Source organism: Paroedura picta, chromosome 4 (assembly GCF_049243985.1).
Source record: "Paroedura picta isolate Pp20150507F chromosome 4, Ppicta_v3.0, whole genome shotgun sequence".
Classification (NCBI taxonomy): Eukaryota; Metazoa; Chordata; class Lepidosauria; order Squamata; family Gekkonidae; genus Paroedura; species Paroedura picta.
In genome coordinates, this window is record NC_135372.1 from 87446378 (window position 1) to 87463461 (window position 17084).

Below are 17084 nucleotides of genomic sequence, written 5' to 3' on the forward strand. Positions count from 1 at the left end.
ATACTCCATTCAGTCCATAAAGACCAACTTGCCTAGTTTTTCCATTGTAACATAATACAATAATGGCAACCATCTACAAACCAATTTCTTAGTTATCTTCAACTTCCATCCAACTTTTTCAATCACATCTAATTTGCTAAAATCATGTTCCAGATACCCTTCATCATCCCAACATTCATCTTATTACTGAACGCCCAAATAATGTTACAAGAGCTATTTTGCCAAAGCAGCATCTGGTGGACTGAAATAATCTGATTGCGAAGAAGCAGAAACGTCAGCAGAATGAGTCACTAAGAAGCTTGATGAAGATGAGGTAACACAAATGATAAAATCTGTTACTTTCTCTCAATCTCTCTCCTGTTTGAACGTGTAATTGTTTCATCTATCCAAAATCAGTCACCCACCTTTCCTAACAACACACACAAGTACGGTTTTATTAAAATCATTAATTGGCTGTAAAAACCGAATACTCTGCAACACTAAGTGCCAACAAACCAATTATAATGGAGCATATCCAATGAGATGCCAGTGATGTTCCATTAACACAAAATAGAACTGGATATGGCATGATTATTGCACAATCAGGAGCACTTAGCAGTTTCCAGTTTGAAATACCATATTTTAACCTGTGCTATTAAAAATAAAATATGTAGACCAATATTTCTAGTGCTATGCCATGTACAAGTGGAAATAACTTTTACTACACAATGAAGTTTTCATATAATGAGCAATAACATACCAGAAAAACATTTTTTGCTAATGTAATGGCTTTTATGTTAGCATAAGTAAACCACAGGATTCATACTAACAAGTCAGAAAATATGAGTGAACAATGTGATTCTGAGCAAATTTCAAGTGTACTGGAGGAACAAAATAATTGTTACTCTGTGCTTGAAAAGATAATGCTGGATTACAGCATCCAGTTACATGGCACTTCATGAAAAAATAAAACTAAATTGCAGGAGATAAACACATAATGCAAAACAGATTAAGACATTGAACTCAATTAAATACAGACAACGCTAAGTTGTATTCAAGTTCTTGTTTACCACTTGCAACAAGAAGCTTCTGCAAGCAGAAATAGAAAGGAATTGTTTCACATTCACCATTACCAATGCAGCCACCTGCACCATACTCAGCACTGATCCCAGGTGGTTCCCTGAACCCCAGGAATTTCATGGGGGGCTGGCACCATGGGGAAATTCCATTCAGTGACCACAATACCCACTGGTTTATTGAGTATAGCAGAAATGTGATACATTTTACAGAAGGGAACAGCTAATAACAGCTAGACGGCACCGTTTCAGAAAAGGAGATAAGATGGCGACCGGGATGGACGTAGAGCTCTAGCTCCGCCACCCCTAGAGATTTTTAAAGAGAAATAGTGCTTGTTCAACCCAAATATTCAACGGGGGTAGAGAAGAGATTTCCCTCCTGACAAACAACCTTGTGGTGGAAGTCCATTTGATCTGGACTGTGAAATATCGGAGCTGGAGTGGGGAGTGGAATGAGGCGTGTGTGAGAGCGGAGAGAGAGGAGAAGCTGAACAACGGAGGCGACAGAAGACCAGAGCGGTGAGCAGAGGCCAGCAGAGATATGGGGGGGGGGGGGGGAGAGTAAAGCAACTAAAAGTGAAAGTCTGAACCAGGGGTAGTCAAACTGCGGCCCTCCAGATGTCCATGGACTGCAATTCTCAGAAGCCCCTGCCAGCGAATGCTGGCAGGGGCTTCTGGGAATTGTAGTTCATGGACATCTGGAGGGCCGCAGTTTGACTACCCCTGGTCTGAACTGAGCAAAGCAGTAATCTCGAGGGGCTTGGTGCCTGAAAATGCTCCGGGGTCACTGACTGGAGCAGTGATCACCCCTGGAACCACAAAGACTTACAGCTAGCTGAGATCCAGGTGTGGGGAGAGATAGTGCCAGCTCAATCATGCAAAACACCTGCGACGGGAGAATGCTCTGCAGCTGGATCACTGCAGCACGATTTGACTTCCTTTTTCCCTCCTCCCCCCCCCCCCTTTCTTTTCTCCGCTGGACATGGGAAGGGAAGGCACAGCAGAGCTCTTACCCTGCCAACTGTGCTTGTATATTTTGTCAGACGGGCGCATGGAGGTTTAAAAGCAGCCCCTTCTGGTTCAAAGGACTGGAAGCTCAACAGGATTCCTCCTTAAGAACTTATGTGACTGACCCAGTTCTCGTCAGCAACGGTGGAGCCAGGTGGAATGTTGGCACATTTATCCCATGCCGATTGAACGGTGCCAATGTTTCTATTAAGACTAACCACAGCTTCCAGGCATTGGAGCTCCATTGTGAATGGAAGAGTGGAAGATATTGCCGCTCAGCACCACCTCCTGGCCGAAGAGAGCACATCTCCTGCAAGACTGTTAGCCAGAGAGAGGGATTTTAAAGTTTTTTAATAGTTAGATAGGGAGGGGGAAGAGCTGAAAGAGAGCAGTTGGAGGATCCAGCTGGATCTTCAGAATAATCCCTACTCCCTTTGGAGGGTACTAGCTGTAGTTAGGGGTGAGTTGAGGGTGGGATTCTTTTCTTTTTGGGGTTGGGTGGGATGTGGTTGGGAGGGTAGTTTAGTCAGCTAGGGTTATTAGTCAGTCTAGCTAGGAGCTGCTCTACCGAGATGAGGTCTATGGAAGAGAAAGGGGATGCTGACCCAGGGATCCAGCCCGGGACTAGGATTCCAGTGATTCTGGGCCAAGGCAACCAAAGCGACATATGTAGGTCCACAAAGGCCTCGGCTGTGGAATTTCCACGGCCGTTGGCCTGGTCGATACGGACGCTGCCCTTCAAATCTCCGTCCCATCTCCAGGTTTGTGGGAGAGAGGGCTAGGGTGGAACCGGTGTTGTTATGCAACGCCAGGTCAATTAATAACAAGTCCTCTACCTTGCAGGAATATTTTGCAAGGCATGAGGCGGACCTGGATTGTGTGACCGAAAGCTGGATGCGCAAAGGCGAGACAGTCGCCTTGAAAGAACTCACGCCACCCAGCTTTTCAGTCCTACATCAACCCTGGCTCCATGGGAGTGGAGGGGGGGCGGCAATCTTGGTCAGAGACTCCTTCTCCTTCAGGGCCCTCGCTGCACCTTCGATCTCAGGGATTGAATGTGCTGGCCTAGAGTGGGAATCGGTCAAGAACGTGGCAATCTGGTTAGTGTACCGAGCACCCACTGCCCCGCTGGACTCCCTGCCAGACCTGCTGGAGGCGGTGGCTGCCTGGACGTTGCAGAAGCCAAGATTTCTGGACCTGGGGGACTTCAACGTCCATGCGGATGCCGCCTTCAGGACATGGCCTGGAACTGGTGTCTGCCATGGATTCTCGCAATTTGTTGCTGGTCCCACTCATCAGGCCGGTCATACCCTCGATTTGATCTTTGGTGCAGGAGTAGCGGTAGATCTGGTGGCGAATAACATCGTTCCATAGTCAGACCACCATGCCCTGAAGGCTCGACTTAAGATGCCACCCTCTCCCCGTTTGGGTGCCGGACATATTTTGGTCCGCCCGCAGAGACTTATGGAATCCCAGAGATTCTGGAATGCCCTGCGGGACCCGATGCCCTCCGGCAACTCATTGTCAGCCTTGGTGGAGGACTGGCAGTCCCGCCTGACGGCCGCTATCAACAAGATTGCTCCTAGGCGCCCTTTCCGCCTTCGCCTCAAACAGTCTCCGTGGTTTTCCCAGGAGTTCTGGGAGAGGAAGAAGGGAGTGAGATGGCTTGAGCGAGTGTTGGAGGAAGACTTGCAACGAAGTGACAAGGACAACTCATCGCACGCTTATGAAGGCATATGAAAAAGCGGTGAAAGCGGCAAAACAAGACTTCTACGCCACGGAAATTGCGTCCGCAATCTCTCGCCCGGCACAACTGTTTAGAGTTATTAGGTCACTTACCGCCCTCAAAGAAGGGTGCCCAAAATTAAGTGAATTGGATCTGAGCTGTGTGGCATTTTCAAGCTATTTAGGGGATAAGGTTCTGCCACTCCGCCGCAACCTACCTGCCACTATTGACACAGTTAGTGAACTGAAAGCTCCATGGCCGCCGAGGGGGTTAGTGTTTGATGGCTTTAGGTGGCTCTCTTTAACCAAAGTGGACAAGTTACTAGAATCAGTGAGGGCTACCACGTGCGCCTTGGACCCCTGTCCGTCCTGGTTGCTTAAACAGGGCGACCAACGGATAGGCGGCCCCTCAAGGGAGATTATCAACCAGTCTTTGACATCTGGAGAGTTCCCCGAGGAGATTAAGGGAGCCGTGGTTCGCCCTCTGCTGAAAAAAACATTGCTGGACCGGCGGGACCCCGCCAGCTACCGCCCTGTCTTGCATCTTGCATTTCTGGGGAAGGTAGTAGACCGGGCCGCAGCAGACCAGCCTTTAGTTTTCTTGGAAGAAACTTCAGGCCTCAACCCATACCAGTCTGGTTTCCGTCCTGGCCATGGGGTGGAGACCACGCTGGTCGCTCTGACGGATGATATCCGACACCAGCTAGATCGTGGCAGGTCCGTCATTCTCGTGTTATTAGATCTGTCGTCCGCATTTGATGTGGTCGACCACGAGCTATTGGTTCACCGCCTCGCCAGGACCAGAATTAGGAGGACTAATTGCAGGCCTCCTTCCTCCGGAACCAGACACAGGGGGTGGCAGTGGGGGATGAACTATCGTATCCCTGCAAGCTCCCCTGTGGGGTTCTGCAGGGGGCAGCAATCTTCCCCTCGTTGTTCAACACCTACATGCGCCCTCTGGCCCAGTTGGTTCGAGGTTATGGGCTAGGGTGCCACCAATATGCGGATGACACCCAGCTCTATCTCCTAATGGACGGCCAGCTCCCCCAGATACATTCGCCAGTTGCTTGGAAGCAGTGGCTGAATGGGTCAGGCAGAGTCGCCTGAAACTCAACCCCTCCAAGATGGAGTTCCTGTGGCTGGGCAGAAAAGGGCAGGACCAGGAAGCGCGCCTCCCATGCCTGAATGGTGTACAATTAACATCTAAACCAGTGGTCAGGAACTTGGGAGTGACTTTTGATGCCTCCCTGTCTATGGAGGCTCAAGTCACGAAAGTAGCCCAGACAGCTTCTTTTCATCTTTGCCAGGCCTGGCTACTAGTGTTCTACCTGTCCTCGGAACACCTAGCCACTGTGATCCATGCAACGGTCACTTCCAGACTAGACTACTGTAACTCGCTCTACGCAGGCCTACCCTTGACTCTGATCCGGAAGTTACAGCTGGTACAAAATGCGGCAGCTAGGGTCCTCACTAGGATACCTTGGAGGGCCCATATTCAGACGGTACTCCGTCACCTCCATTGGTTACCAATCTGTTTCTGGGTCAAGTTTAAGGTGTTGGTATTAACCTTTAAGGCCATACGCAGCTTGGATCCTACTTACCTGCGGGACCGTTTGGTTGCTTATGCCCCCCTGCAGGGCTCTCTGCTCTGTGGGTATGAATCTACTGACTGTCCCGGGCCCCCGGGACATTCGCCTGGCCTCAACCAGGGCCAGGGCCTTTTTGGTCCTGGCCCCAACCTGGTGGAATGAGCTCCCAGAGGAGCTAAGGGCCCTGTCGGAACTACCATCTTTCCGCAGGGCCTGTAAGACGGAGCTCTTCCGCCAGGCCTTTGGTTGAGGCCAGGGTAGAGCCCAGGTTCCATCCAAGATCCCTATTCAATCAGCCAGTTTTTCTCTCCTCCCTCTCTTACAGAATTAACGTCCAACCTCTCTCTGAACAAGCAGAAAAGGTGGAGAGAGTTATAGAATAGAATGCCATCTTTTATTGCAATAATGGGGTATTTATGGGGTTTTATGTGATTTTACTTTGATTTTATATTTTATTGTGAACCGCCGTGAGACCTTTTGGCGAACGGCGGTGTATAAATCCAACTATAAATAAACTAGAAAAAAAAGCCCATTTATAAAAATGGGCAGAGTGCAGGCATAGTGCCAGGGCTCCGTACCTGGGAGCTCGCAGGGCAGCTGGTGGGGACAGGCTGGTAAGCGGCGCGGTTTGGAGGCCCGGTGGTGCAGGCGATGGGGAAGGGAAGCACGCATGCTCAGGAGTCTGGGCATGCGTGCTGGAGCTAGGGGCGGGGGTGGGGCGTCGGGGCAAGCAACCAGGCATGCGTGTGAGTCCACGCATGCCTGGTTCATTCGGGTGGCCTGCCGGCCAGCGGGCAAACCACGCTGGCTGGCGGCGTGGCTAGCAGGACAAAGGGAAGAGAGGGAGAGGGAGCAGGAGGCCCGGCAGAAGGTGAGCGCGGAGCAGGGAGCGGCCGGGGGAAGGGTGAGTTGGTGTGGGGTTCAGAAGTGTGGTGACAGGGGCTGGTGTAGAGGCGGCAGATGCTTTTTGGGGCGTTGTGGCGTGTCGGGAAGGGGTTTGGGGAGGGTGGGAGGGTGAGCGGGCTGCGGGTGGGAGGCGGGGTGGGTTGTTTTTTGTTGGGAAGCGGCGGGAGGTTGCGCAGGGGTCTGGGGAGGGTTTGGGGGGTTGGGTGGCGGCGGGTGGGTGTCGGAGTGTGTGGCTGGGTGGGTTTTGTTTTATCGGGAAGCGGCGGCGGGTTGGGAAGGGGTCTGGGGAGGGTTGGGTGGTTGGCTGGCGAGCTTCTATCATTGGCGGCGGGCTGACGCGGCGAGAGGCGCTTTGCGCCTCTCGCCGCGCCAGCCCGCCAGGCAGGGAACCCCCGGCAGCCGCGCTTCGCGCGACTGCCAGGGGCTCACTGGGTCGGTGGCCTGGGAGGAACTTCGAGCCGCACTGCGCGCGGCTCGCAGTTCCTGGAGCTGGGACTCGGAGGGACCAATCGGCAGGCGCTTTGCGCCTGCCGATTGGTCCCTCCAATTGTCTGTCGTGAGGAAGGGTCCAATCCGGACCCTTCCTCATCACGAACACATCCCGCCTCGGCAGGCCTTACCGAATTATTTAGTCCGTGGCGCCCGTGGCGCCACAGGCGGTTTAAAGATAAATAACCAATATTACAGTAAGATTGGAACTTTACTTCCCCCACAACAAGCACAAGAAAGTGAAAAAGAGTGGGAGAGCACCATTTGAAAAAGGTACCAACAAGCAACCACAGCAATTTTCACACCACAGTTGTTACACTACAAATATTGATTCTGCTAGTATCAATAAGCACTGGGCTCAACAAAATCTTATATTGGTTTATGAATATTATTAGCAGTAATTCTCCAAACCTCTGAACCTTTCTATCTGGAAGAATAACAGGAATGACTATACATTTCTAGAACAAACGGAAAAACTAAGAATCAGAGTAATTAAAGAGGTTTAAGAGGATAGCTCATTTACAGCTAATAAACCATGCCTTACATATGATGGCAATAGCATGCTTTCTCACAGAGAACTGGACTAGACTGATCTCTGCAGTCCTCTTAAAGATCCATGATTTCTTTTAAAGCCAGCAAACATGTAACACTGTCATGTCTTGGTGTAGTGGTTAGGAGTGCAAACTTCTAATCTGCTGAGTCGGGTTTGATTCCCTGCAGTCAGCTGGGTGACCTTGGGCTCGCCACAGCACTAATAAAGCTGTTCTGACCAAGCAGTAATATCAGGGCTCTCTCAGCCTCACCTATCTCACAGGGTGTCTGTTGTGGGGAGAGGAAAGGTAAGGCAACTGTAAGCTGCTTTGAGACTCCCTTTGGGTAGAGAAAAGTGGCATATAAGAACAATTCTTCTAAACTAATTAGCAGGGATTAAAAAACAAGGTTGCTAACCAATTCCTTAAGGCAAAAATTGGACCAGGCAAAATGTATGCTGCCTTGCTGCAAGATGCTTCTCCTCATTAAAGTGAAAGATGAGAATTCTTACATGGTGAAGATGGATACCAGAGCGAATTAGAAAAAAAAGTCAGCTTTGTAGCCTGATAACAACATATTATAGCACCATTTGGAAAAACCAGTTTCTGCCATAGACTTGAGTTTCTGGCACAAACTCCATTGCATCTGGGGTGATATTAATATCTTTAACCGCTCCTCGCAGAGCGGATAAAATAAAACAGTAAGGCCTTTGTCGGAGGGACCTGTCCGGGATGAGGAAGGGTGCCGGTTGGCCCCTTCCCCCGGACTGACAATCGGAGGGCGCTTTGCGCCTGTCAATTGGGCCCTCCGATTGTCAGTCCAGCGGCAAGGGACCAATTGCGTGCCGCGCACAGTGCAGCGCGCAATTGGTCTCTTGCCGCCGGACTGACGAATTGGGAGGCACTTTGACCGCTGACCGCTGCCATTACCTGCCCCACTTCGAAGACCGCTGCTCGCTGCCGCCGATGCCTACACATTGCCCGCCGGCCCAGCCAGCCAGCAGTGGCCGCCGGAGAAAGCTTTCCGAGCGCCGCCGACGCGCTCCACCAACGAGCAGCAGCCGCCCAGCTCCTGCAACGCCCCACTAAGCCGCTCCCCGCCTGCCGCATGTGCACCCAATGCTCTGCCGCCGCCCAGAACACTTTGGCCCCCGGACCAGCCAGCCACCGCCGCGCGCTGCAGGAGCCTTCGGGGGCCCCCCTGGCCTCCAACACGGCCCGCCAGCTGCCAGGCTTCGGCAACTCCGCGCGTGGTCCCACCCGCCTGACCACCAAGCCCAGGACGCTCCGCCGTCCACGAGACCTTGCCTCACCGCCCAGCCACCCACCAGCTTTGGGACCCAGCGTGAGCCACCACAGCCCGTCGACTTCTTCCTGCCCTCCAGCTCGCCCGCCGCTCGCCCCCAAAACGTCAGGTGGGTCGTGAGCCGCAGAGCCCCGCCGCCCTCATTGCGCGCCCCGCTAGCGCCCGCTGCATTTTGAGTGCAGCGGGCTTTTTTACTAGTAAGTTATATATTCTGTGTCTTCAAGGGTTACGAGGAGAAAATGTCATTTTTCCTGGGACAAAAGGCACTGCTCAATATTCACCAACACTGTTACCACACTGTGGAGAATGAATTGAGCTATTTTACACATCTGTACAATGTTTGCCTTGGCCACTATGGAAGTGGCTCTAGTAGACACTGCCACCAACTCATGTGTTTTCCTCAAGGCAAAATCTACCTTCCTGTCCATGGGATCCCTAACTGAAAGTTTGCTCTCCTCTGACAGCAGTCCAAAAGTCTGCAGCCCCACAACAGGAGCACTGACCATAGGGACGGAATATCTTTTCGATATACTCAGGCAGTGTATACAGTTTCTTTGCATATGCTGGGAACTGTCTATTGGCCATGGGTTTAACCCATTCAGTTCTAAATTTCAAAGTAGGGTGACAATGGAAAAGCTTTAATGTTACATCTTCTGGAGGAAAAAAATCCTGAGGACGACAACTGGGACCTTGGTTGACAGATGCCCCTTCTGCTTCCACCAAGGTCTGATTTAAATCCGGTGCTCATAGGGACCTGGTCAACAAATATTGATAATCCTCAGGTTTCACAAACCTTTTGAATTGTTCAAGTAACTCCATTTCCTCAACTTCATCCATGTCTGAGAAGAACTCGCATTACTCTCACAGAGGAATTTTCCTCTGAGGGGGCATAATATCTAGGTGGACTGTAGTACACTCTTTTTGTACTGCCTTGGGCCAATAAGTACCATACCCCCCCCTCGAAGTCTGCCTGTCTCTGCCTGCCATCTGATTGTCTTTTGTCCCCCATACCTACACTTATCCCTTTTTGGTTAATTTTGTCTCTCACCACCTCCTTAATACATGCCAGCAACTCACGAAACAGTAAACTCTGTCTAGTAACTGTCACGGTACAATCCATAGTATCAGCTGTCTCCTCGGGGACTGAAAAGTAGAGGAAGCCTGTGTCTTCTCCTGGTCGGCTGTTTTAGCAAAATGGCCATCATGCAACTCAGTGTGCTAGCAAGGCTTACCATGCCACAAACTTGTTTGGTGCACCTCAGGGAAGCCTCATAATTGGCCATGTTAGGGATAGCCTGACAGGGCACGCCTGCCAGCTTCACTGGCTCTTTTCTCCCCCCATGATAGGAGCATACATGTCTGCTTCCAACAAGAAGCCATCATCCAGCTCTCTTCTCCCCATTACTGAGCTCAAGGTATAGGACACTGAGAAGCTGTCCTCAAAATGGCCATTGTCACTATTTATGTGCTGATAAAGCCTTTAACAGTTTCTCAGCCCATTCACTTGTTGCCCAAGGCAGAGATTAGAAGAAAGTATAGAAGAGGGTGGAGGAGAGAAACAAGGAACCAAAAGACGATAAGTAATAGGAAAGCCCTGTTCACTGCCTAAACTCACTGCTCTCCCAACTGAGGCAGGAAACAAACTGAGGTTGGGTGACTTCTACCTAGTGGTGACAAAAAGCAGAACTTTTAAGTCCTGCCTCCTTGATGGACTTGTGGAAATCACCCAAGAAAGCATCCTCACCCCTCAGAGGAGAAATTATATGTGCACCATTGAAAGAGAAAAAATAAAGGTGTAATTTCCACTGCTTACATTCAGATAACATGGAAAGCTATATATTAAATTAGCATACACACAAATCTGTCTCATTACTAAGACTGCATAGTTTGCATTCCACCCCCATGCAAAATACCAGTAAGATATTAACTCAGGCTATTCATGACATATGAAGGCATGCATACATAGTTATTAGAGTTACTTAAGCACCCTCAAGAAAACCCTGTATGATAAGTATTTAATCCAAATTTAAAATCCTGGTTTGTAGAGGGGATTAACTCCAGTAAATGTATTCATCTGCATTTATATAATGTAGGTAGCTATAGCTAATTTCTAATTTAAATTCTCCATATGCGAAAGAGGTGCAAAGCCTAATAAGCTGGGTTCATACCCATGGGGGATCAACATACCTTAACATGATGTCTGACAGTAACTCTAGTTATGCAACAATTGCGTAAACTTCAGTCATAATGATTCAGAAATGCTTTGGTACCCTACAGCTGTGTGGAAATATATGAGAACCTTCTAACAAAACAAATTACTTTCAAGGTATTCCAAACTTAGGGAAATATTTATTAATTGATTCATTCAGACAGTCAGTCATATCTTAATTTATATCCCGCCGTTCTCCATAGACTCATGGCGGGTCACACAACAGCAGATTAAAAACACCAATAAAACTAATCAACGATCCCCTAATACCATAAAAAACCGCAAAAGCAGCATAATCCCCCATCTTCCTCAATCCACAGTCAACCATCACAGGGTATAGGTACAGGTACACAGAATGGTATAGCGTTGGCCTGAGGAGGGGCTCCAGTTGAAACCTGGCCTCAACCAAAGACCTAGCAGAAGAGCTCCATTTTGCAGGCCCTCCAGAACTGAGACAGCTCCGTCAGGGCCCTCAGCTCTTCCCCCTGCTGTCTATCCATGTAAACTCCTCCCTGGCTTCCCACCACCCAAAAAAATGTAAGAGATCTCAATTTCATCCAACAGGCATAATATAAATTATTTCACACAAAACATTGTTAGTCAAAGGCTAATCTACCAGTCATACTTTATTCCCTGCAAAGAAAGATCTCCCTTCAACCTGCCCCCCTCCCATATTCCAGAACATGAGCCAATGAATGATTTCACCATTATCATTTGTTTCTTCCCAAGTGTTAGGTCTATTTCTGAGATTTCTAATGAGACACTAGAAGAAAGAGGGCAGGGTAAGGGCTGTAAAAAAAAAACATTCTGTTTCAAAGTAAAATAAAGTTTATAGACCGCAATGAGGCATCTCATTTCTAAACAAGAAGTGAGGTGGCAGGGTGAGTTACTAAAAAACTGCAGATGAAGTGAGAAAGTAGGTTAAGCATGTCCTAGGCATCCCAACCCTTTTCATTTTTATTTCAGTTGACCAACAGCAAGAAGCTGTACATGTCTGCCAACAGCCTAGCAATACAAGGGGTTCATGGTAACATATGGGCATCCTGTTTAAGGACAGAGAAAGAAGACGGGAAGCAAACCAAGTGAGGTTTACAAAAAGTGATCTGTCATGTACTACTAACAGACCAACCAGGGTTTATGCAGCAAGGTGGGATGTAAATAAACAGGTGGTCATGACACCTAAGTGCAGCCTATAGTATTTATCGAGCTTTAAGATATCAAACTGCAGCAAGTTGAAATGGCAAAAGTTTTGATTTTATTTCTATAATTTTCAGACATTGTAATGGTGGGAAAAAATTAAATATGCCTTAACTGTACAACTCATTTTGCACCAGTGTAATACAGCCAGTATGTGATTACAATATACAGCAAAGCTACATAAAGATAGGTGTCACTTAAAATGTAGTGGCTCCTAGCATCATCTGTCTTCAAATGTAGGTATTATTCTAACAAAACTGAAGTTACTGGGTAATAAGACTTAGCTTATTACTGAGATACAAGATGGACTTACACCTTCTTTAACAAATGAATATGACTCGGAATCTGAGAGGAACCAGTTCCTTATTTTAAAGAAAGGGAATATTAAAAAGCAGATGTCAGTGATGTCAAGAATTATTTTCTCAGACTAACATACATATGTCCTGTAACAAATGGCAATAAAAAGAAGGTAATTAATTAAATGCCATATTAATAATCCCACAGTACAACTGTGGTTCTTTAACCATGGTTAAGGGTCATATTACATCTTTACCAACTCACACAGAAAGAAACTGATGTACTAAGGTGACAATGAATCTATCATTGATACAAATGTGAGTTTATAACATGTTTCATTAAAATTACCGTATTTGCCGGCGTATAAGACGACTTTCCCCCCCCTGAAAAACATGCCTCCAAGTGGGGGGGCGTCTTATACGCCGGGTGCACTTCAGTTGGGATAGACATAGCTGCCCATAATGGCCTCCCGGTGTGCATAATTTAAGGTGACCAGAATTAAGGGACGCCGAGGTGGCGGCGGCGGCGGCGCTCCCCCCCCCCCACACACTGGGCTCACCAACTCTGCTGCTGTCTTGTGAACTCCTCCCGGCTTGGAACTCGCTGGGCCCGCCAAACTTGTGCCTGCGTGCACGCCCCACCTCGCCACGGCAGCGACAGGCCCTCCCTCCCACAAAATACTCTGAAGCAGGAGGGGGGAGAGAGAAAGAGCTCCTGACGGGCCGGCTGGGTGAGCCAGTGGCAAAGGAGTGGAAAGGAGGAGGATGCTGGGGGGGGAGGTGCCAGCCTCTGCTCCCCTCCATTCCCTTGGTGTTTTGAAGCCGCCCCCATTCAGGAAGAGAGCACACGCAGCCAGCCTGGCGCACAGGGAATGATACTCCTTGATCTGCCCTCCACTCGCTTGCTCGCTCCCTCTTTGTTTGCAGTTAAATAAGCAGAGGAAGCTGTTTCAGTTCAATGCACAGAGAGAGAGAGAGAGAGAGAGAGTGTTACCCCTCTCCTCTCGCCTTTTTTGGGGGAAGGGAGGTAATCACTAATCCGAGCATAGTTTCTTGCTTTCTTTTCTTTTTTTATGGCTCTCTCTCTTTCTCCCTCTCTCCTCCCCCCCCCCTTCTGATGCTCTTTTATGTTTTATTTGGTGTGTGGAAGAGGGGGTAGTCTTATACGTTGAATATATAACAAATTCTATATTTTGAGTGGAAATGTTGGGGGGTGGTCTTATACGCCCAGTCGTCTTATATGCCGGCAAATACGGTACCTAACAGACATCCAAAGAGTATGAGATCTGAAATGTGAATTAATGACAGTCACACAGTATTGCATAAACTTAAAACTAAATGGGGAAAACGTCATCCTGACAATCAGAAAAATCAGACCTTTGGATAAGAAGAGCTCTACAGTACTGTAAATATTACACACACACACCACATTTCCTATACCAACAAACCTCATCAAAAACATTTTACAAACAGCAAATTTTTAGTGTTCTTTTTCATTTCATATCTAACTACGTCAAACCCTCACAGATTCCTTTAATGTGCCAACAAAACTCAATAAATTACTAAATATAATTCTCTGTAATTCACACATAAGTATTTAATATCGTGTTATTACTTAGATAATTTTAAGATTACATTACTATTCCAAATCAATTGGGAAATGCAGGTATTTGTTATTGTTAATAATAACAGTACATTTCAAAATGCAAGCATGGACATTCTGCTTACTGGGGTTTCTTATAATACGATTCCATTTTTTATACAACTGTGGAAATACTGTAAAATATACATATAAATATTCAGGTATTTTGCAACTCAAGAGTTCAGAAAATAGATTAACACAACACTCAAGAATCTTAGTCATAAGCCAGAGTCCAGCCTTGACAGAGGAATGAAGTATGCAGTAATAATAAAAATATATGCTTTGACAAGCTGTATGTAATTAGCAAAGCTTATGGGGGAGAAGTTTATAGAACTACATTGAATTCTTGTTGTTTGGTGTATTTGATCTTACCTTATTTTTGATATAAGAAGTTTTTCCAACAATTATATGTTCTATATCCAAACAAAATAGCTTGCTATAGCAGTACATTAAGCAATAAAAACTGTTTCCAACCTGTTTAGGCAACTGAACCTGTAGTTTTAAAAAATTCTCTTGACAATAATGTCAGCCTCTACTATTCAAGACAGAAAAACCTCTGTTGCTGTTACAGCCCAATATGTTCTTCTGAAACTTTTGCATACTATAATTTTAGAAGGCTACAAGAGCTGTTTGCTCCAAAAATTCCAGAAACAGTTATTATTCATATTGTAAGTAACTTTTACTTGTAAGTCCAGTAGCACCTTTAAGAATTTGGTTGTGACACAGTCTACTGATGTAACAGAATTGATTTTTGCTATATATTCCCTGTTATGTGTAGTCTGATGAAGAGTGCTTGCACTCGAAAGCTCACGCCCTGAATAAATCTTTGTTGTTCCTAAAGGTGCTACTGGACTCTGATTTTATTGTACTACTTCAGACCAACACAGCTACCCATTTGAATCTTTACTTGTAAGCTTTTTTTGCTCTTTAATATTCACTCTTAAGTATGTACTTCAGCACAAATATGTGGCTCGATACATTTTTTCATATAGGTTTGGCAATTTTATTCTACTTACAACAGGACTTTTATTAAGTTTTTAATTTAACTTCAAAATAATCTTTTAAACAGTATAACAGAATGGATTGAATTCAATAACTGCATTAAATTCTACCCAATTTAGAACATTCATGGCTATTTAAATAATTTAGCTACAAAATACAGCTCAGTTATGTATTTTCTTTTTTTAACACAGGCATGGTAGTCCAACAGTATTCACAATAGTCTGAAGTTAATCCTGAAGGCAATGAGCTGATCAGATTTATTTCTTACCTGTAGCCCCCTCCTTCGCAGTATACTTGAATCATCCATATTTTCCACTCTTGACTATCCTAGGTTCACAATCTTCCAGTATTCCCCTGATCTTTATTGGTAATGTTCACCCCTTTATTTTCCAGTTTTCCTCTTTACAAATAAAAAGAAATTATCTGCTACTATCATGAAGAATAGCAGCAAAAACCTCTAATCAGTCAAATACACTATCTGCTTCCTTATTTGCACTGCTAGATTATATTCAAGTAGCTGAGACAACTGGAAATCTAGGATCAGGCACAGATGTTTCTTTTGCTCTCTCTCTCAAGGGTTCAACACCTACAAGATGCCAAAAGCAATCAATTCATATTTTCTTCCTGCTTCAGTCCAACTGATCTCCTGCACAGGCTCAGTAAACAACAACAGCTGAATTCATCGCATGTACATAGTAAGGATACAAAATACAAATTTTATTTCTTCAAAAAGCAGAGTCTCAAATGCTAGAAAACAATATTTTACAAAGAAATTAAAATAAATTTTAAAATTAAAGACTAGTAGAGGGATTTCTTTCTGTTGAATGTGCAAAATTCTTTTATCCTTTCTACAGACAAAGCAAATGTCAGATTCTTCAGATACAGTAGCATATTCTTTTGTTTCTGCTGTCTCAAATGTGCTGGCCTCCTTCTCTTTCCTTGAATGTAGCTGGCATGATTTTGTTTTCTTCTAGTTCTAATCTGAGGGCTAACTACTCCTTTTATGTACTAAAGAAGGATCTGAAACACGTGTTGTGAGTTCTGAATGTATAAGATTGGTGAAGCTATTAATCACTGACAGAGCTGTCCCAGTGACACCCTTCCGATTTGATATCTCACAGTAACTGGTATGCATATTTCTGACGATTTTCTATCATATATTATTATTTCTCCTTCCTCTTAAGAATTATTTTCAAAATACAACTCTTCAACATGAAGTTCAAACATTTCCTCATCCTAAATGTGGCAATAAAACATTGTAAAATCCCAAAAGATTATAATTTAGAAAAGCAGAAAAAATATACTCAGAGTTTCTTCAAGTGAAATGCTAAAGAAGAAACATAGTATATAAAGTAAATAAGGCAGCTTTGTTCTGCGTAGTGGTCTTAAAAAGAAACTTGCTAACAAAGGAAATATTGTGAGGTAAGCACCAAAAACAGCACAATAATCTTCATCACAGCTTTCAAGCAAAAGATCACATTTTATAATGAAAGCATACTCAACAACCTGTTTTGAAACATCAGATACTAAAAATTAACTTTCCTATATGAATTATTCTACCACATATTTAACAGAAAAGTTCATATGTCACAAGTTCTACTGCATTTAAGGTAGCTCATTAATTCCCTCTTTAAAATCACGATGGAGTAATAGCAACAGCTCTGTAAAAAGCTCCTGTTCATATAACAGCTGCCATTTAAGAATGCCTCAATCAATAGATACAAGTTGCTAATGTTTAACAAAATTATTTGCACATTTTAGCCAGAACCTATGCTAAGCAACTTGGAGTCACACAAACTAATCATGCTATTAGAAAAATCATCACAAAACAAATAAAACTCCATTTCATTTACTAGCCGTTACAATCTCATTGCAGCAAAAGCAACCTTTTCTGTAACATGCTAACAAACCCATAGATTGTCAGCATCTCCTTCCATCTGCCGTTCTAAACAACTGAATGCTGAATTAGGTCTACTGATTCTTTGTGAGCCACCCGACAGGGAAACTAAACCACAAGCAGGCTGATCAGGCAGTTGATTTGCATAGAGCACCCTACAATGCAGTATCACAGCACTGCAAAAAGCAACAGTAAACCCCTTGGATTTTAAAGGGACAGCACTCTTTTTCCAC

The 17084-nt window shown here is 45.7% G+C and overlaps 1 protein-coding gene across 7 annotated transcripts in view; it reads right to left on the reverse strand.

Moving 5' to 3' along the window:
- MAST2 (microtubule associated serine/threonine kinase 2) overlaps nt 1-17084 on the reverse strand; it is a 219837-nt gene that overhangs the window by 168670 nt on the left and 34083 nt on the right. The window contains exon 1 of one of the 7 annotated variants that reach the window (XM_077333907.1): nt 15223-16969. The exons of 5 other annotated variants lie outside the window; for them this stretch is intronic. In XM_077333907.1, coding sequence (XP_077190022.1) covers nt 15223-15261 — 39 coding nt within the window. In that variant the 5' untranslated portion in view covers nt 15262-16969. Of the gene's footprint in view, nt 1-15222; nt 16970-17084 lie in introns of those variants that run through there. One more of the 7 variants, XM_077333909.1, reaches the window with a different exon arrangement.